We start from the raw sequence: 23208 nt of genomic DNA, 5'->3' as shown, positions 1-23208 counted from the left end.
AAGAAGAACCAGAGGAGCAGACAAGAATAGAAGAGAAAACTCCATCCAGATATGTTCAGAAGAATCATCCAGAATCTCAGATTGTGGGGCAGAAAGAAGCAGGTGTACAAACAAGAAGAACAGTTGCAGAAGCTTCAAGCTATTTGGCATTACTCTCCTCTACTGAACCACAAAATGTGAAAGAAGCCTGCAAAGATGAATGTTGGGTGAAAGCAATGGATGAAGAACTTGAGCAAATCGAAAAGAACAACACTTGGGAGCTGGTTCCTAGACCAAAGGATAAGAATGTTATCGGAACAAAATGGGTCTTCAAAAATAAATTGAATGAAAATGGAGAAGTAATTAGAAACAAAGCCAGACTTGTTTGTAAAGGGTATGCGCAGCAAGAAGGAATAGACTTTGAAGAAACTTTTGCTCCTGTTGCAAGACTTGAGGCCATCCGAATGTTCCTTGCTCTCTCAAGTTTTCAAAACTTCAAAGTATTTCAAATGGACGTGAAATCAGCCTTTCTGAATGGAGACTTGGAAGAAGAAGTGTACATTGAACAGCCAGATGGGTTCATTCTTGGAAATGATCCAAATCTTGTATGCCGATTGAAAAAGGCTCTCTATGGTCTCAAACAAGCTCCAAGGGCTTGGTACTACCGGTTGGACAAATATCTTCATCAACAAGGCTTCTCAAAAGGTTCAGCAGATAGCAATCTGTATATAAAAATTGAAAATGACAAATTACTAATACTTGTTGTGTATGTAGATGACATTATTTTTGGCAGCAATGAAGAAGCTATGAGTCAAAGCTTTGCCTCGGTCATGCAGAAAGAATTTGAAATGTCCTTGCTAGGAGAACTGACATATTTCCTTGGTTTGCAAATCCAACAAAAGAAAGGAGGAATCTTTTTATCTCAAACCAAGTATCTCAAGCAGATTTTGAAGAAATATGGCATGGAAGATGCAAAACCAGTATGTACACCCATGGTCACAGGATGTAGTCTCAGTGCAAATGATGAATCTGCAGCAGTACATCAACCAACCTACAGATCTATGATTGGAAGTTTACTATATTTGACAGGTACCCGACCGGACATCATGCATGCAGTTGGAATAGTTGGAAGATTTCAGGCAAATCCGAAGGAGACTCATCTTCAGGCAGTAAAGAGAATTTTCAAATATCTTCAAGGGACTCAAAATTATGGCTTATGGTATCCTAGAGATACAGATCTTACTCTTCATGCTTATACAGATGCAGATTGGGCCGGAAGCGTGGATGACAGGAAAAGCACAAGTGGTGGTGCGTTCTTTATGGGTTCCAGACTGGTATCTTGGTTCAGCAAGAAACAGAGTTCGATTGCCTTGTCTACAGCTGAAGCAGAATATGTTGCTGTTGCATCTTGTTACACTCAACTCCTTTGGATGATGCAGACTTTGCAGGATTTTCAAATCACTTGTACACCACCTATCCCCATCTTATGTGATAACACAAGTGCAATCAGCATCTCAAAAAATCTGGTTATGCATTCAAAAACCAAGCACATACCAATCAAGTACCATTTTCTCCGGGAACAAGTGCTTGAACAGAAAGTCAAGTTGGAGTATGTTCCTTCCAAGGAACAAGTTGCTGATATTCTTACCAAACCATTGCCCAGGGACACGTTTGAATACCTCAGGCAAAAGCTGGGGGTTGTTGATGCATCATCTTGTTGAACTTCTTCTTATTGGTGGTACAGGCTCAGGGGGAGCACATAATGCATTGTTGGCATTATGGAGAAGGAGATCTTGGAAATAGCTGCAATATGTCTCTATCTCTTTCATGGTGGTGCGTTGCTGCAGATCTGGTTCATATTCAGGGGGAGCATGAGCTTAGGGGGAGCATACCCTTTGCCCTTGATGTCAAAGGGGGAGAATGAAGTTGAAGTTTGTGAGGTTGCCATCAAGTCCAAAGGGGGAGATTGTTGGCATTATGTTTTCTGGTATGACTGTATGTTACAGATGTTGTACTTGATGGCAACTCCAGTGGTAAGACTCTCAGTTTGTTGAAAATTAAGAAGGACGCAGGCAATCGGTTCAGAAAGTGCGTCCCCGCAGGTATACCATGCAGAACCCGCGTCCAGGGACGCCGGCCAGCCGTTCAGGGGGTGCGTCTACCCAGTGCACACATTTCAAGGCAGAGAAAAGCACGTGGGGGTTTCTTGTGTGGTATCTAGCCGATGGTTTTGTGTTTCTATGGTGTCGGCTCGTGGTATTGTTCCATGTTTTGGGGAGGAGCTTGCCTATATAAAGCAAAGGAGTTCATTTGGATTGGGCAAGTGTCTTGGGTTGAATATCTTATTTGGTGAGATCTAGTCCAGATCTAAGAGGGCGAATCTTCTAATGGACTGTGATCTCTATGGCGCATGATCAGATCTGTAGATCTGACTGTTTGGGTCTGTTCTGAAGTCTTCATATCATTTACATCTGAAGGGTCGCAGGTTCAGTGAAGGGAAAGTGCGCCGGGACGCTGATACTGTACAGGGCAAGTGCGCCGGGACGCTGATACTGTAAAGGGTAAGTGCGCCGAGACGCAGTACAGTAGAAAGAGACCTGCGTGGGGACGCAGGGCGATCAAGGTTCAGGTGCGTCTCTGAAGCAGAAGGACGCGGCGCGATAATGTTTTCAAGTGCGTCTCTGTAGCGAAAGACGCGGCGCGATAGTATCTTTGGGTGCGTCCCTGAAGCAACAGAACGCAGAGCAGTCACAGGAACAGTGCGTGGGCACGCAGCGGAGCAGAAGGATATCTGCGTGTGGACGCAGAGTAGCAGAAAGTTGACGGCGTCTGGTCGCAGGCCACAGAAAGAAAAACTGCGTCTTTGTTTTAAGATGTTCTGTTGACTGAATTTCTCTGTTGATAAGGTGTTCTGGGTTGTTTCTGTTATTACTGATCTATATCTGTTATGTACTTGTTGATCATCTGATGCTTTATGAAAGGAAGTAGGGGGTTGTAGCTCCCTTCCAGGAGTAGACTGGAAAACGAGAAAGAGAGAGAGTTGTAGCTCTCTGCAGGTTGCAGCCTGCGTACTGGTAAAGGACTGCACCAGTACAAAATCATTGTAAAAGAAGTTTCTAAATTGAAAGAAGATAGAGACATATTGCAGCAGGTGGTTTTCACCCACATTGGGTTTCCACCTTACATCTTGTGTTCTTTGGTGTGATTATCTGTTTTTCATGTTCATTATTTTATGGTACTGACATGCAAAAATAATTCAAGATCAAATAAGGAAGATTTATTAAATTGCTTGATAATACTGATTCACCCCCCCCCTCTCAGTATTATTTTCAACAGTAAAGTGACAAAAGATCAGAGAGAGGGAAACGATTGGTGTCAAGTCGAAAGGGAAAATTTGGAAAGTATAGTACTCCAAAGAAGAACATGGCTAAGGAAAGATGCTATGGTTGTCATAATCTTGGGCATTATAGAAAAGATTGTCCTTATCGTAAGAGAGACAGGGAAGAAGACTATTCTACTAGTGAAGTGAAAGAACCAAAGACAAAGAAGCATAAGAAGGAAGAAGCAAAAGGATGATAAAGATGATCTTCTTCGTTAGAAAGTACCCTTCACTTGTAATTTATAGGTAGGAATAGTGTAAATAAGATAGGATGCATCAAATTAGAAAGAAGCATCGTGATAAAAGCATTAGAAGTAAGAGATCGTGACATGGGAAGCAGAAAGTATGTCTGGTACAAATCCTACTGATTACAAAGAATAGGAAGCTCTTAGGAAACCTCATTGATACTTATAGAAAGAAGCAAAGGTCATCATCGACTGGGACCATCATAAAGAAAACATATGTCGAGTAAGGATATGAAACATCCTCGAGTTTCTCTGATAGAGTCCTAATCAAAGGATTCACTGATGTAGAAAGAAAAGCAAGGTTTTCATCAGGAATTCCAACTCGTGGGATTCAAGGGATGATGGCATGATGACATAACAGGAAAGCAGGATAAAGTCCTTTCGAATGAATCTGCTACAAGAAGTCTGGATGACCGAAAGAAAAATGAGGTATGTATCCTTATATAGATAATTATGAAAGTCATGTCATATGGTTGCAGATAATATGGATCAACATCTCCATCTTGGGAAATATGATCAAGAGAACAAAGGACCTCCTCCTCCAAAAGACTACAGCAAAGCATAAGTCACACTAGATGAAATCAACATAATATGTGAATCATGAGGAAGCTGACAACAATCAAGGAACTATGATTGGAAGCTTCTGGAAATAAAGTGTGTATGATAAGATAGGAAGAGATCATGATAATATGCAACGAAGGTAAAAGGTATTCAACATCTGAAGTCCAAGAAGATTTAACTAGAATATCTCCCATAAATATATGAAGACTCTAATGAAAGTCAAAAAAGATAGAGACCTTTGACAATGGATATCTGTGGGATATGTGTCAATCTGCATGCAGGATGCTGATACTTTCAGGAAGATGTCATGGTTAAAGATCATCACAAAGGTAATTTTGATTTGAGGTGTTCATTGATTATTTTTAAACTAATATCTGGATAAGCTTATGTAGGACTGTCAAAGGGAAATCTGAGGATGACTTCCAAGTGGACCATATAGAAGGATGTAATATCCCTCCGAAAAATATGGCTTGAAAGCAGAATGACATGAAGCAAAGCCAGAAGGAAAATCTGTTGGATCACTTTTTGATGAGTTGAGGACATGACTAACTCATGGATAAAAGGGATGAATGATCTATGCCCTATGTAGAAAGTTCCCGAAAATGAAGACTCCTTGACAAAGAAGAAATTCATGACATCAAAGGAAGGATCTCTTCAAGCAACTGATTGTTTCAGGATCTCCAAATGAGGAGCTACGGTAGGTCCCTAGTTAAGAGGTAGCTTGAAAAGAAGCTTCTTACTTGGAAGAAACTTGGAAACTCCTAAGCAGAGAGCTTAGGTATATTCCTTTGTGATAGGAATGAGTACATTCCTTTAATGGAATATGTCCTCCTGGTTTGTAAAAGGAGAGATAGACTTGTCGTTCTGGTCTTCACCTGGGAAGACAGAATGGAGGATTGTGTAATCATTTGGCATCTGATACTCTTAGCGGATGAGATAGGGCATCCCATGAAAGAGTAATCATGGAGGACCGATATTCTTTGAGGGACTGGGAAGTCAAAGAAAAGAATAGTCCTCATGGAGCATATCCTGAGAGAACCCGGGTGGGGTATGTTCCGAGAGAGACAATGATGAGTGTGTCTATAAATCATTGGTCTCGCCAGCATTGTGCTCTGATCTTGTGGAGAGATAGATCTATTAGTCAAGGCCTTGCTATATAACAATGTTGGTTAATATGATGCTAGACAAATGAGTTACAAATCTGAATTCTTCTTATGAGATTCTTGAAATTGAGAAAGTCCAAGTACCATTATGAATAACTCCCTAGTTAAGAGGGAGTGTTGAAAAGTGTAACTAGGTTAGGTCTTCATAATGACATGCAATTATGATTTTATGTAATGAGATGTAAATAAGAAAAATAAAATTATTATATTGACTTGCTTCATGGGTTTCATGAGCAAGGGATTTTGGTTTTGAATCCAAACTCCCATTAGTAGTTATCAATTGAAGATCTAGAAGAAAAATTTTGATCGGGTTTTCCTCTCAAGAGGTGAGAGGTTTTGGCCCTGGCTAGAGAAGCCTACATACTGTGTCACTAGTCTTTTATTATGCATATTGGTAATTATCTTGATGAAAGAACACATTAATAAGCTAACAAACAAAAGTCTATAAGTAAAACTAAATCACAAGAAATTATCAAGCAGAGAAATTGTTAACTTTGAATGCCCTAGATTTCTCAACAATTAGCACGTGTGAAAAATCCTAGCATGGGCTCTACCTCACTCATATGGCCATCACTCAATTCCTAGGCCAATGTTGCCCTATTACGTCAAAAGAAAGGCACCCTTGCATGTCCCAACCCTTGATGGGTGATGAACTACCTCATCATTAAGGGGGTACTAATTGTTAGACATCATATAAAGCAAGCTCTAACCCTTTGAGCTACGAACAGTAATACAAAGAAAAATCAAGAAAAAGTAAAAGGCGCACAAGAGGGGCAGAAAAACAAATGCCAAGTTGGTAGCTTATGCATCCACGATTGCTCCTTCCTCACATTTGTATGCTAAGGATGAGGATACCCATCAAGTTGGTCCCTTTGACCATGGTTCTTGGCCATGAAGTCTTTCTCCCCTCCATTCCATCATTATTATTCACAGATACCTACCAATTGAAGGGTGGACCAAGGACATGTCTTTCCCCTTAGGGGTTGGAAACACCTAATAGGGTTGTCCATTGGCCACTCCTACCTAGGGAGGTAACAACCATTGTGAGTTCAATGCCTTAATTTTGGAAGGGAAACCTTATTTGAAGTGTTAAATAGCCCTTTACTTTCAAGTTTGGCCACTTGGAAGCAAAAATGATTATTGGCTAATGGTGAAAGTTGTAGCACTGCATATTGTGTGTAATTGTCAGGTGGTTTCACATCAACTTAACTGGGATCCAGGTCCATCAGAGGAATATATTGACGCCCACAAGTGAAGCATTGAGAGTTATGGGACTCCAAGCAACAGGAGAGAATCATACATATCCTTGGAAACCTCCAGCACCCATAGTGTTCCAACACTTTTCCCTTTATTGATTACTTTTTGGGATGATGCACCTGGACTTAATGTGCCCTCAGCCACTTAAGACTCTTAGAGGGGAGGAAGTTGATCAAGGGCCCAGAGGGGAGGATGGTCTCACTCATTGAGACATGGGAGGGCCAGCACCACATTGGGAACCCTCAACATTGGAGCAGAGACAGACATTTTGACCACCAAGAGAGCCATGCCACCACTTCTATACCTCAAGATAAAAATTTGGGTCCACAGAGGAGGAGCATTAATAGAGACCTACGGGCCAACCCTTAGGAGAGACTTTTAGAGGGATTTTACTCACATCTTAACACATGTAGCCCTCAACGCATTCCCAATAGCAACCCACGCATAGATGACGCCAACTAGATCAACCCTACGACTCACACATGTGGGCAAATTTATGAGTTCTATCATTGGTTACTATGTCAGCTTGTGACCTAACTTGCCAGTGGCACTTTAATTTATCATTTTAGGGGGAATTAAGCTAAAATAGACTTTATGACTCCTCATATAAATAGAGAAGAGTTCATTTGTATCGAAGGATCATCAACTTGTGTAATTCAACCTCTTGAGCTAATTCAGGTTTCTTTTGTTGGGAGAATTCAAATCTATGAATGCATTTTGACTTTTGGAGTTTGATTAGTTTGTCTTTGGAGCTATTCCTTGGATCAAACAGATGGAATCTCATTGCAAGTTATCTTGTAAGTGCACTTATTGTTGAATATTTATTTTCTATGTCTAATGTATGGAATGTGTTGAATCTAGGGTTTGTTATTGTGCCCTAATTTGTTGAAAATCTATTGAATGCTATCTAGATAATTGCTTGAGTCTTGGTGCTACTACATCAAGATTTCAGTCTCCTTAGAAAAAATTTGGTTGTCCTATCAAACCATAGATTCCATAATCCCAAGGAACAGGGGACTGGTCAATTCTGTTCATGATCAAACACATTTGTTATCCATAAACTCTTCCCTCTTTAATTCGTCCCCTTTAAGGCCAAGCTCACTAATTAAGGCTTGGTGTGAATCTCTAGGCAAGGAGTATTTTTGGTATTGAAGAACCTAAACATCAAGAAGAGTGAATTTGCCACAAAATCTCATCTTTTGGTGGGAATCCACTTCATTCTTGTCTATCAATTTCTTTGCCCTAGTTGTTCGCCCTAAGGGAAAACCCTAGTTTAGTCTTCCTTTAACTTAGGGGCTTATTTGAGGGTTTTATGTACCTTTGTTCTGATTAAATCATCATTTGAAACCCTTTCTTAGCATCTTAGCCTTGGATAGAAATATGGAGTACTTATCTCTTAATTTGAGGATTGTAGGGAATTGTCAAATTCCTCATTGACAAATATGTAAGATAGTCTTGAAAACCGGTCATATGGCTAGTCCACAAATCAAACATCCCTATTGTTGGCAATAGTTTCTCAAGAAAAAATTCCTTTGACTTCTAAGGTGGATGCTCATCATCATCATCAACATTTGTTATTGATGCATGATGTATTCCCTTCCTTCTCTTCTCAGGGTATTGGGAGTCATAGTGACCAAAATCATGACAAATGAGGCACCTAACCTTTAACATATCCTCCTTCTTCTGATCATGAACAAGAGTGGGTCTTCTACTTGTATTCTTCTTATCAAACGTTCCAAAGTTCCTTCTTCCCTTTCCTTTCCTAGCATGAGCTGCAAGAGCTTGAGTTTCTTCATCCTGTAGATTCTGCAAGCTATTCCTAAACAACAATTTGGCCTCCTCTTAGACAATCAGTCCATAGTTATCAAACATGGGCAATTTTTCTCATGCACAGATTCCCTAATAAATGGCTCCCATGACAAAGTAAATCCACTGAGAATCATTGTAACTAGCTCTATATCATCTATGGTGTCTTCAATGGCCATAAGTTCATCTTTAATCTAGGAGACTCCCATAAGATAAATAACAACAGAATATGATCTACTCATCATGACATTACGGAGATGATTTCTCAAGACTAACTATCTATTAGTGTTATTTCTCTCATACAATCCTACTAGAGCATCATATACTTCCTTGGCGGTCTTCAATTCAGCAACCTGGGGAATCAAGTGGTCCTTTATGGAATCTACCAAGATTCTCTTTGCCTTCGCTTCATTCTCCTTATACTTGGCTTTCTACTCAGCCCCCTCTGGATCTAGAATGACTTTCTCCACGTGATCTTGAAGCTCATTCTCTTCCAAGGTAAGGAGTATCTTGGTCTTCCAAGATCTGAAATTGATGGCACCACCTAACCTGTCTTAACCTCTGAGACTTGGTGCCATATTGACAAGAGATTTCAAAACCAAGTTGTTGAGCACTTGTGTCTTATGCTGACTTCAACGGTCACTCTTTCAATAAAGCTCTAATACCATGTGGAATTTTCTACAAGATGCATAGTAGAATACTATTTTCTGCCAGATAATTACTACCCAATGATTTTCACACAGTATTATTGTGCCATTGATATATCACACTTCAAAAAATAACAATAATAAATGCAACAGAAACGGTCAAGATCATAGAAAGACAGCCACCCTGCAAAACCCAAACTTGGTAGAAAACTCAACAACTTTTCTTAGGAGAAATTATTCTTCAACAATGTTTACAAATCAATAGTTTGTCTAGAAATCTAAGCCAAGTACAAGTCCAAATACAATTCAAAATCTGGTCAAAATATAGCAGCAAGTCAACGTTGGTCAAACCAGCCAAAATGCACAAAAGTCAAAGCTAGTCAAATGGTGAACATGCGGTAAAGCTTCGGCCCTCTGGCTCCTGCAGTAAACTACAGCCAAATTCCTATGCACTTGCAGCCCTCCTGTAGCTCACTACATTCAAATTCCTGCACACTTGCAGCCCTCCTATAGCTCTATCAACTCTGGTCAAACTCGACCTAAAACAATTCAGTGAACTCGGATCAAACTCAGCCACACAGAGAGAAACAGCTCCGTCAAATAGTCAACTCGTCCTCTATTTCTCCACGTTTAGTTGTCAAGGAGACCTCTAAAAGATGAAGAAGGAACTTGCTTGGTGAGGAAAAATGAGATGTCACATCATCTATATAGACTCGTCGAATGGGGTAAATTAACCCAAGGGGCACACCCTTTCATAAGTTGGGCCGACCTGACTTCTTGAGCCTACATGAACTCCAAAAATCAATTTTATTTTAATTCTTTCATCATAATTCTTCTAGGTCGACTTAAGCATTCGGGAAAATAGAATACCTCCTAATGCAACAAAAAATCAACATTTTAATGAAAAATAGGGTATTAGAGAATCTAAGCACATTGTGAAAACAATGAAATGAGATGAAGCTTCAAAGTATGATATGCTTGCAAAGTGAGTAAATAACTTTGAAATAAATGACCAAATAGAAAATGAACCTATAGTGAGAAAAACATGAAGCACTTTAACTAAATCAAACTTTTCCATATGAATTGAAATGTTTGCATATAATAAAATAAGTTGCTCCAAAGTGAAATCCCAAGTTGTACTTAAGAGCAAAACTTAAAATGCAAAGCATAAATTGGAAACTAATAACAAAAACAAATTTAGAAAGTTAGATACTGATGGTGAGATTGTGTTAATTCTTAGAGCATGAAAAAATGAAAACTAAGAAAACAATGCAAAATCAATCCACCCACATGTTTCTCCTTCTAAATAAGGAGAAAAGGATGTCTTGGGTGAAACCCAAGCTCCCACAAGAAAAAAACTAAGTTTTTTTATTAGATTGTTACAAATATGAGAATTCTTCCAAAGGATCTCAACTAAAACTTCAAGAGCAATCTTTTACAACATATGAGGCTTTTCAAGCACTAGATTTCCTTCTTGAAAATCAAAATTAGAAACTAAGGTAATTACAACAAGAATGCTCTCAAATTTGAAGACCTTAGATGTCACTTGGTATCCCAAAGATTAGCTTCCAATGAAGAATGAACTTGCAAGAGAAAAGGAGCTAATCTTCTTTGTCCACGCCCTTGTCAAGTGAGAGATCCTCCTCTATCTTGTACACAGCCTAACTAAATGGCAGCCCTCCTCAAATATCCACGTCTCCTAGAAAGTCAACTTTGAATGCTTGAGAGGTCCTACAAGAAAATGGTTAGAGTTTGTATGATCCTTCTTCAATGATCTTGTCACCAACACTCCAACTATGGGCTACAAAATCAAAAGACAATTAGTGTAGAGAGAACATGTGAAACAAATAAATATAATACAAATAATATACAAGAAACCAAATCAAGTGATGGGAGTTAACCACATCACTTGCTTAGTTTAGGAAATGCCCTCAAGTAGCTAACATAAAATCAATTAAGCACTATTTGAAAAATATTTAAAATATGAATATTTGCTTGTATACAAGTTATGTCCAAACGAATCCCTGCAGAAACACTTTTTCGTAAGATAAACTATGAAAGATCCAAATAACAAATGAGAGTTCCTTTGAAAATGTTTCAAGAGTGGAATGGTCTCCCAAAGATTTCCCCTCATGCTTGATCCAAAAATAATTCTTCTAGAATACCTCAATCACACATTAGTCCATATCTATTTAGATAAGCAAACAATGAATTGAAACTTCTATAAATTTATTTGAAAATAAACTAGAGTTTTCAATATCTAGAGCCTACTTCCAAAATCAAATGCTAATATAAAATAGCTTTGCACTAGAAACTTGCAAGTCTACAAGAGTATACAGAAAATGAAATAACACAAAGCATAAATAAAAGAGATTATATCAATAGCTCACAATGCACCATGCTCCAAAGGAAGAACACCTATGAATGGACCCCCATAGTATTTTTATTGAAATTCTTGAAAAGTGTACAAAATAGCAGCGCTTCCGCAAGCACAATAGCTAGTAACAATTGATACATTGTCAGAGCCCATGGCCCTATTATATAAAAGATTGGGAGTCAATCCCAAGGCAAATGGTGACAATCCCAATGCCTCTACATGCAAATTCGAATTTCCCAAGAGAGGCCCACACAATCTTTGAGGAGAACTCGTTGAGGTGACGAGGACATGTGTATATGAGAGTGGAGTGGTAGGAGACCACTCTCCACTCATCTCTTGTTGAACTCTAATTCAAAGCCCAGCAATGGGTGAGTCACCTCCTTAACTCGACTTGTCCTCCTAAAAAAACGTGATTTGCTTTTGTGAAACTCGTGGTCCCTTCAAGGAAATTCAATTTCCCTTTTTTGTCACAAGTCTCCCCTTGATTCTTGGTCCACATCACTTTATAACTTGGCTTCAACTCCTTGATGATTTTCCACCTCATTTCCACATCATTTAGTATGTGTGGATATTTATTTTTTCCAATTTATTTAATTGTTGTGCTAATTTATTGCCACATTTCCCACTAAACTTAGAAAAAGTGGGTTTTGAGGGTCTAAAACACATTTTTAACTCCTCAAAGTGTGTCATAGTAGAAATTTGAAGGTGAAAGGTGTAATTTTGATCATTCATACCCTATACAACTTTTCTAGACATCACTTATTACATTTCATATACAAAATTTATTTGAATTTCCACCTTGCGGGAAATTTAAAAATGACTCCCTAGACCTAATCAAATTCTACGAAAATTTTTGTGTGATCTAGTATGGTAATATACAATGACCCTAGACACTAGAACTCACCATCAAGCCGCACTTTAGATTTGGTGTCGTGCTTGGAGAAAAAAATTCAATTAATTATTAAATTCTTGAAAGAAAATGATAATTAACCAAATGAAAAAGAACCTCCCAAACTAAACTCTCTTGATGACAAGGTCTCAAGCCACCCAGGCCTATTACATGACTCGACTCCTCATACTAGTATCACTTTTACATTGTCCCCGCAGGACTTGTGGAATTTGAGTACAACAGAAAGAGATGAGAAGAAAAAGTAGAGTTGAAAAACTCGGGCGATATGATGATCTCTGATGGTACAGTAGGCCTCTAATACATCCTTGGGCATGGAGTCTTTAAAACTGTCTCTGTGTGGAATATCCCAAAACGATTTCTAAGTATTGGAGAATACGTGTCTAAGCCTCCCTGCAAAATTTGAGACTTGAAGCACATCCAATGCTACCAGAAATCAACATCTAGTGTCGAAAATCTAACATGGAAAGATTTTATCAGCTGCCATACGATTTCTCTGACAGTGGCATACACATTTTTATCAAGACATCAGTATCTGGTAGCCGTATATCATACACTTCTAATGTCGTTGTACATCTTTTGTCATAGCACCTCTACCAACTGACAACTGTACAGATTTTCAGTAGCTGTTGTACAGATTAATTGGAGCCATACAGATTTAGTGTAGTTCAGTACAAATTTAGTTTAATTTCTTGTTTTGTTTTACAACCACATTTGAAGTCATTCATTTTGTACGGTGGTTGTAATGTTATGCCCCCTTTGTCAAATATTATGCTTGAGGTTAGCCAAAAATCTAATGGCCAGAATTTTCAGACATGGAGACAACCAAATGCTTACATATTTGAGTACAAGTGCTTGGACAAATTAATTTTGGAAAAAGAAATCTAGAGTTAAACTGATATAGAGGCTCATGAAAAGTATGATGTAAATAATAGAGGCTGACATGCTCAGAATTTTCAGACATGGAAACAACCAAATGTTTGCAATCCTTCAGTACAAGTGCCTGGACAAATTGATTTTCGGAAAAAAAATCTAGAGTGAAACCGATATAGAGCCCCAAGAAAAGTATGATGCAAATAATAGAGAGGTTGTCATGCTCATTAATCTTTCTGTCACGAATGAGATGCTTCCTGAAGTTCGGACGGGGTGTCATGCATTCACCATTTGGCAACTCTTAAAAATTTGCATAAATCCTCTGATAAAGGTAGAGCCTTTTCTTGAAGAATATTTTGTTTTCATTGAGAGGAATGATCATGATTCTCTTCCATATATTAAATTAGAGACCAATTAGAGGCCATTGATAGGAAGAGGAAGATCTTGACATCATAACTTTGAAGAGCCTGGCTTCCTCATTCAAAAAAAATTTATTGAAACCTTGAATGTTACTTCAAATGATGGCCTAAGCTTTGAACCTAGAAATAATCATTTGCAAAAAGATAAGTGGAGGAATCAATTTCGAAATAGCAGCAGTCATGACACTTCAAAGGTAGCCCTGGCAGCGAATTTTAAAGGAAAAGGAAAGGGTAGGGCGACTACAAGTGGGCAGAAAGAAGGCGGTAAGACAAATGATTCAAGTAAATCTCAAAAAGGGAAATATTTCTAAACACTTTTATTGTGGAAAGATTGGTCATCCAAGCAAATTTTGTCAAAAGAAATTGTGGGGATTAAAAGCACAATTCAAGGGTTCGTCAAACCGAACAGAAGCACTAGACACATTGCCGTTCATTGTCGTTTCATCAGAAAACTTGTAGAATATGATGAGGATAACTTCAATACTGTACCACATAGGAACAGATTGCAGATATTTTTCACCAATCCACTTGATCCAAATAAATTTGTCAAAGATAGAGATAAAGTTAGTGTATTTTTGAGAATGACAATTAAGCAACAATGTTAGTGTAATTAATATTTATGGTCATTCTTTAGTAATTAGGATTTATTTTATGCAAATAACTTCATTAAAGTACTTTTAGTATTAATAATAAATCAATGGAAGGAAGTTACATAATGTCTTTCCCTCTCCACTTGTATAAATGTAAGAAAACATATTCTGATTAGATATATACACCTCTCTTCTAAGTGTATGGTTCCCTCTCTGTTAATTTTTCTGATAACTGCTACCAAAATTCCATGTTTCCTAGATCTCAGTGGAAAGTAAATTTCAGTGCCCATCACTTTATTACCTTCTTTACAATTCCAATTGCTCTTACCATAAAGATGTCAGTAATCTTTACAAAAACATTATGCTTAACACAATATTTTAGGATGAACTTCACATCAACAATAACACAGTTTAACCATTTCAGAAGAAACACTAATATATAGGGGAGAAGACTGTGCTCACCATCTTTGCACCTAGTCCAAATTTTCCACGAGTTTGTTTCAACCCATACTTTGTTCCAGAAAGCACTGCACAATGCATACAGAATTCAACTGAAATCCATAAACTAAATGTAATTTGCATCTCTCTTTATGAAAATTTTTGAAAGGTATTTCTAATGTGAGTCCTCTGACACTTTTTACACATGGCTAGGCAAGACATAAAGCGACAACTCTCATACTGTTCAAAGATTGACCATCTGGGGCAAGGTGCATCACCTCTTCCAAGCATATTTGGGATGTCATCGTGTGGCATTCCCTTTCCATTATCCTGTATGCAAACAGATGTTGGTCATTAATATTCTTTGGTGACGATGGTATACAGCTGCTCTCTAAAACATTGGAAAAGCCATGAACACAGAGCATGAGAATAATATAAAGCATTCACTTCCTCGTCATATAATTTATTTATGTAGATTGAAAACTGAAGATAACTCCTCATAAATATTGGAAAACGCATGGACACAAAGCATGACAATCCTATGAAGCATTCATTTCCTCATCATATAATTCATTCTAAAACTGAATCAATCTCTGAAAATTGCTATTCTCCTTAGGCCATAACTATCAACAGAAATGACCCACACTGGGAAACTAAAACAGTTGATACAAAATTATTTAAAGAGGGAAAAAAGGAGACTATTCACTGATAATTCACCCCAAAAAACAAGAAAAAGATTGCTATTTCTGAATCTGTGTAGTGGGACATGCATTTCTGAAACCACCAATCCTCTATCCTTAGCCACTACACACGACATCCTTTTGCCATATAAATCCAAATTCACTGACTCTTGAGCATTGGCAAATTTAATGGTGAATTTCAAATTTAAAGAAAAATGTGATTGAACAATGATTTTTTTTAAATAAAATTAGTAGCAAAACCATTTAGTTTTGTGTGCGTTTACATATATATACATATACTTGAACATGTTTCGTCTCTTTGTTTTTCTAAACAGAGCTTTTATTAACAAGTAGATATTTACAAATCCAAAAACAAAAGCAGGAGATTATTTAGTATATACAATGGAGTCTAATTATTATTTACTCTTCCCGCTACTAAAGCATAAACAAAGTTAGAATAAGCTAAGCATCTAATTCCTTTGCATTCTTAATCAAACGGTAACCTTTGGCAGATATTTGCATGCATACATACTTGATCCCACCAAGAGTGACAAAATGATTGGACTGAAATAACGTCATCAGAAAAAGCGTACTTCCACTGGAACTTCCAGGATCCAAATTGTAAATCATGTAGTGATTATTAGGCAATCCCAAATGCTTGTGAAGGGTTAGTACTACAGATCAAGAGTCACCAAACAATGTTGTTTTCCAATGAAGCTGTCCCTAAAACAAAACTGAGTGTTGATCCTCAACATATTTCCAGCAAGCTCTAGCAAAACATGCAATCCAGTGTGCTTCACTATCTCTAAAAGCTGCAAACTACACAAAAACCTTCTGTCAGCCCACTTGTAGATAGCCATGCTTTAGATGGAAAACCCCAGTAAGTAACAAGCCAAACAAAAACCAAAACGTTATAACTACACTGGGGCAACCAAACACTATGCAACTGACAAATCCACCAATCCTCCGAATCATAAAAGATCCACTTGACATTCAATACAGGAGACAAATGGTGTTTCCAGTGCAACAGAAAATATAGTTTTTTCATGTCATACTGCTGAATCTGCTTTCCAAACTTCCATCTTCAACCTCGGCACAACGGTCCCTACATACTGATATTCAACTTGTATAGTTCTTCAGTAGGAATCACCCCACGATTTCTTTGATAGTCAGCTTCTTAGATGACAGCATGTACTTTTGACAAGCCAGCAATCTCTAATCCATCCAATCCCTGCTCTCAAAACCCCAAAGATCCCTCTAAAGAGATGCCTTTCCTACCTAACCTATATGCATAGAATCTTGAACACTGGCAATACACTAATACTAACGAAACCAACTCCAAATAGGGAACCAAGCAAAATCCCATCACACATGGCTACCAGATAAGATCCACTTCACAAAAAGGGCAACAAACTTCTAGGCCTCCCACATGGTCCTATGGAGGAAGGACGCAGAAATCTTAAAGAGGCGCAGGAAGTAGAGGATATCTTACAACCCCAAAAGTTCAAACCAGAAGTAAATACTCAGCAATTTGGAACCAATATCACAATAGGCTCTTCCATGCAGAGGAACCTTCAATGCACCTGACTATCCATTCACCACCAAAATATGACCTTGAGTCGCAACATCAGTAAGACCTATACCTCCCTGCTCCTTAGGCATAGTACATTGTTACCCAGCAAAAGTGGGTAACCCCGTGGGAGAAAATATTTCTCCTATCTTGGACAGTCATCTAGCCAGCAACCTAATACATATTGCTCAGTGATGATGATATGCCACATTCCTCCACCATTTGCACAGATCATACACCTCTCACCATCCAGCATTCCTCTTGAATGAATGTGGACTACCACTGGTAGTACTTTAACCATTTTGCAATCCAGTGTTTTTACTTAATTTTTGGGCATTCTAACATGGATAAAGGGGTGATTTTGATAATTGGCTAGTCTTGATTGTAAGTTTGTTCTCTCACCTTACCAAAAGTGTTAATATTTAGCCCTAGTCCAGTGGGACCTCATCTTAGGCCTTGGGCTTATAGGAGGGGCACTACTTGATAAACTTGGATTGAAGTAGTGTGTCCATAACCATTCCATACCTACCACTTTTCACCATTCCATTATATCACATCCATTCTTTGGGTTAACAGTCATTGGTTCATTGGGATTTGGCACTCATACATCCTTGAGTTAGGGCTGGAAAACTTTTCCCTAGCACATAATTAGCATGTGGGAAAAAGCCTAGCATGAAATCTATCCCCCGCATAGTTGTCACCTGATTCCTAAGCACTAAACGCTCCATCTCATCATATAAGGAACCCTTACATGTCCCAACCCTGATGAGCGAGAAACCAACTCACCTTAAAGGGGTTAATAAATGCCATATCATAAAAAGCAAGCTTGAACAACTGAGCTACACTCCATATAAAAGTATTATCAAAAAGAAGTAAAAGGTGCGCCAAAGGGGTGGAGGTAGGCCGAGGAAAGGGGTATTCATTCCTACAAAATTGTTCCCTCCATTACATCTATACAATTAGGGTGGAGACCACACACCAATTGGTCCCATGGCCATGGCAATTAACCATGAAGTCTTTCCACTCTGATGGCAATTATTGTCACTAACAACTATGAATTGAGGGGTTGACCTTGGAAATGCCACTTCCTTTTAGGGGCTAGAAGCACCTAATAGGGTTGATTACCTAGCCACCTCTAACAAGGTAGGGAACACTTTTACAAAACTTGATCTAGTTAGATATTTGAAGGTGATCCCAGTTTGAAGTATTACTATGCCCTTAATAATTAAGTATGGTACACTATGATGCATTTATGTTCATTGGCTCTAATGAATGGTCGCTTTCATTTGAGTTTAAGATGGTTTTGTTAGGTGGTTTTGCACAGAGTTAGAAAAGGCCTTGAAGGCACACTTATTACATGCCTACTCCACATCATGCTCAGGTCACACTACACTTCTAGAGAGCATGATGACCTTGCAGATGCAACATTGCCCTTCCATAGCAAAGCATTAGGCACTTTGATGATCCTAACGATTGATTGACACCCTAGAGCACCCTCAGATGTAATGTTGTTTTTCTAGCATGGGAGACTAGTAACAATTTTTCTAACAAATAACTACTTCAAATGATCATATTAGCATAATTTTCACATATTATCATCAAGCAATGATACAAGAAAAATTACAACTATTTAAACATTGAAAGAGCAGTAAAATCCACAATGAGATAATGAACAAGAGACACAAGGAATTAGGACTGAGGCCAAAGAAAAACCCATAAGGGTAAAACCTTGAATGGATTTCCTTATGAGAGAGAATTCAACGCCCATCAAAATATCCATAAACAAAAATATAAACACAAAAGCTTACCAGATCAATATTAATAAACAAGCTTCCTTTCCATCCTATGATTTTGTCCTTCTTTTCCTTTTGTAGCTCGCAGAAAATAGAGAGAAAAGACGCTCAACGAATTGCCAAAAGAGGAGCAATTGTCACATATATATAGTCATCATAGGGGGCCGAATGGGGGCCCGGCCAACCTGACTTTTAGTGGAGCCAACTTGTCATCTTTAGGAGGCAAAATTAAATTAGAATTTTTCTAATTCCTTTTGAGGATGAAAATAACGACCATGGCTACCACAATTTTCAACACTCCCTTCTAGCTAGGGAGGTACTTTTCATTTTCTCTCTCTCTCACGATCAATCTCCCCCACCATATCAGATATCTCACAGAACATCGAATGGAGAGATCAGTGTTAACATAAGGAAAGTTGATAGCATCAAACCAAACAACATTGTCCATGAGGCTATAACACAGTCCAATCTTTCATAGAGATGACTCATCCTTCCCGACCAAATCATAGATCTCACAGAACATCCAATAAAGGGATCACACCATCGATTAGACATAATGGTCCATAAGCCTTCCATTTCCTTCACCAAACCCTACCTAGGGTTTACAAACAATAAACAATCCAACATCAGTAATAATTAGAACAATAAAAGAGATACAAGATACTTATCTTGACCAAGACCGCTCACTCTTGATCTTTAGCCCTCTTGATTCCAACTTGCAAATCAACCTTCACATCAAGATGTTAGATCCTCTAAGAGCTAGGGTTCCTTCATTTATATGGAAGTGGTTAATCAAGGCCTTCCTTATCAATCCTAATGAACTTTCAAGTTAGACAAGGGTTAACAAACCCTAATGCTTATCTTTAAAATAGATTAGTGAAGTTGTCCCCTTTTCTGGAGCTTGACAGCCACAAGGTCATCCTTCTAGCAATACAAAATTTAAGTTTTCTGGATATTCTTCAGATGACACGAATTCTAGCAATTTTTCATCATTCTGATTTTTCAATATCAGTATCAATCCTAGGGTTTAGTTTACAGACCCTAGGGCTTCCTTGTTGGTGGCTTCTAGAAATATTTTTCTTCTTTATGGCTTCTAAAAAAGTGTCGAGATCTCCTTTATAGAATAAAAGCATCATTAATGACAAGACGAAGCTCATCTTCTGCCAGGGCTACCATCATAACTTATATTGCATAAAGAAATGGGTTTCAGTTTTGTCCTAGTGTTGCCTCGTGCACTACCATAAATTTTTCACATTTAGAGTGAATTCCATGATGGCCTGAGGCAACTATTTTAAGACGAATATATGAGAGTAAGCTCGACTTCGGGGCGACTTCTTGAAATCAAATCAATTAGGTCAGTGCCCTTGAAGAATGGTTGATCTTCGTTTATATATAGAACCTTGACAATTATACAATCATGCCACAGGCTTCTGATCAGGGATCCAGATTCATCATAGAATCTAACTTATACCCTCAAACTCTAGATCATATCTTAGAGAATAGATTTCCTTGAACACATTCTTTAGGTTGTTAGCAATGCCACATATCACGGAAATAAAGTGTCTTAGGGACAGCTTTAACCACGGAAGAATATGCTTCTAGAGATTTGCATGGAACATTATAGCTTCAGGAAGCTTGAATAGTTATAGGAAAATAGTGTTTCATGTAGCACACTTAACCATGTATCAAGAACATGGTCATTGTTGTCATCATTAACAAGTCACTGTCTCATAAGTGCATAGTTACTGTCAAGTGATATCAAGGTCACTATATCATTGTTACAGCCATATGAACAGGATCATTGTCATCATATGTATCATTGCCATAGCTTCTTCGTATTATGGAGATCCAGGTCTTCTAGACTTTTCGCATCATAGTAGATCAAGGTCTTCTTATCATGACAAAAATTGAGGTCTCCTTGTATCAACAATGATTTTGTTCTACTTCGCAAAACATAGATCAATACAGAGATTAGTTCTTTTCACATCACGATGATTGGACTTTTCGTAGCCCAGAAGTTACGGTCACAACCCTCTTTGTATTAAAGAGATTGTATATGTGTGTGTATGTGTGTGTGTGTGTGTTGCATGAGTTTCTGGAGCGTGGGAATGTTGGGAACTTGGGTACGAGTGTCGGGAACGACTAGAGGTTTCCCCAAAATTTACAGGAAACGGCTAATCGGGAGCGGTAATATTATATAATAAAAAAAAAAAAAATCAATTATATAATTTATATAATAATCAAAATTAATATTGAATCAAAATATTCAAATATTAAAATCAATTTAAATATATAATCTCTCTTATATATAAATATATTCTTTGGGTGTCTCTCTCCCTGAGTCTCTCCCTTTTATATATATAAAATATTAAAATGTCAAGTTCATTATGACACATGACAAGTCTTTGAAACAATTTGGTTTAAAAATACAAAGGAACAGTTTTACATATGTTTCTCTAGTTATTCTTAAGAGAAAAAGTAAAGCAACTCTAATGTCTAAGCATTGACTGCCACATACAATATGCACACACAATCTTTTGCGATATATATACATAAACAACAAAAGAAATACTCATCAACATGACATCCCAGATATCGCCCTTACATCGAGGTGCCACACACTTCCTTAACCCATCAAGAGATTGCTCCAGTTTCTCAATTAAGGATATCGGTGTTAAGGATGTCTTTGGCCTTTCTTCCTGCGAAGGTTTCAACTTAGGCTCGTGTTTTGTGGGTAGTTAATCTTTGAAACAATCTGGCTTAAAAATACAAAGGAACAGTTTTACATATGTTTCTCTAGTTATTCTTAAGAGAAAAAGTAAAGCAACTCTAATGTTTAAGCATTGACTGCCACATACAATATGCACACACAATCTTTTGCGATATATATACATAAACAACAAAAGAAATACTCATCAGCATGACATCCCAGATATCGCCCTTACATTGAGGTGCCACACGCTTCCTTAACCCATCAAGAGATTGCTCCAATTTCTCAATTAAGGATATCGGTGTTAAGGATGTCTTTGGCCTTTCTTCCTACGAAGGTTTCAACTTAGGCTCATGTTTTGTGGGTAGTTCAGCATATTTCTCTACAGACTTTGTATTCCCCAACCCTAGGGAACGTCGGAACTCCAAAAAAATAGTCTTCAAAGCTCCCGGAACTTTCCCAAGCTCCCATTGCAGCTCCCACTGAAAAGGGAATGTTCCCATACAGTTCCAAAGCTCCCAAGAGCGCAGGAACCATTGGAACGATTTCTCAACTCTTAGGAGCGATTCTCGTGTACTATATATATATATATATATATATATATATATATATATATATATATAACACATCACAGAAGTTATATACTTCGCATCATCACATAGACCATAGAGATAGGTCTATGTATATATATATATATATATATATATATATATATATATATATATATATATATATATAGATATAACACATCACAGAAGTTATATACTTCGTATCATCACATAAACCATAGAGATAGGTCTTCACACATCAAATAGAGAAAAATATCACTTCACATTACAATGATCAAGGCTTCTCCTAACAGAGATTCTTCATCACAAATATTATTTTTGCATCACAGAAGTTGGTAAACATCACATTAATAGAGAATAAGGTCCCTTCTTCGCATGATAGAGATCATGGTCTTCATCACATTGCAAAGATAGTTTTATTCGTATCATAGTGGTTGAGTCTTAGTATCACAGAGATAGAAGCCATAACAATTCATCCAATCCATAGAGATATATGCTACAAGGATTCGTCCAATCCAAAATATCGTTTAATCCACAGAGGTGTGCGAGCCATAGTAAAATATAATATGAGCCATGGAATGGAACAGACTTAAGCCTTTCTCAGTCTATTCCACAGTTCAGATCATAAGCATGAACTCGAATCAAACAACCTCAAATCAGAACAACCATAAACACGAATCAATTTCACATGGAGCTTGGTCTTTGATTTTCTAGAACAATATACTTCACGGTCCTTTATTAGGGATCCTGCAACACATTTAGGGGCTCGGCCCTTCTTCAAATTGCAAATAGACTGTCTTATCACAACATGGACAGAAACACATCTGAGGCCTGTTGACGGTGCTAGAATCGCCAACATGTCAGGGGATCTCTCTGGTAAGAAGTCCCAATTAGACCTCAGACCATTTGGTGTAGGAGTCCCAACAGTGGGTCGTATGGTAATGCCTTGACCACAATTTCGCACAGAGGCAAGTAAAATAACTCTGTTGGTAGCAAGGGTGTCACATATGCAGTAAGCCAAGTAAGGTGCATGAGAGGTTCTAACTCACGGGGGTTGAGATAAGTGCGCCCCTTGGAAACCTGTGAAAGCACAGAGTTAAGAAGGGAACACACAAGCAAGGATGCATCACAACATGTAAGGCAAGTTAACTAGCAATCCAAAGTGATGGTTAAACCAACAACACAATTCAGAAAGATTCATACATACATACACAGATATAGCTATACATACATGCGTAAGCAAAC

The 23208-nt window shown here is 37.9% G+C and overlaps 1 protein-coding gene across 1 annotated transcript in view; it reads right to left on the bottom strand.

The window, feature by feature from the left end:
* Positions 1–23208, bottom strand: part of TOP6B (topoisomerase 6 subunit B) — a 257080-nt gene that overhangs the window by 161278 nt on the left and 72594 nt on the right. The window contains exons 6-7 of the mRNA XM_089438736.1: positions 14920–14971; positions 14666–14730 (exon numbers count right to left, since the gene is read on the bottom strand). Of these exons, the coding sequence (XP_089294862.1) occupies positions 14666–14730; positions 14920–14971 (117 nt within the window). The remainder of the gene's footprint in view (positions 1–14665; positions 14731–14919; positions 14972–23208) is intronic.

This window comes from Pinus tabuliformis, chromosome 9 (genome assembly GCF_031772625.1).
Source record: "Pinus tabuliformis cultivar Carrire ecotype Pingquan chromosome 9, CPIR1, whole genome shotgun sequence".
Classification (NCBI taxonomy): domain Eukaryota; kingdom Viridiplantae; phylum Streptophyta; class Pinopsida; order Pinales; family Pinaceae; genus Pinus; species Pinus tabuliformis.
This window is presented reverse-complemented; position numbering and strand designations above follow the sequence as displayed.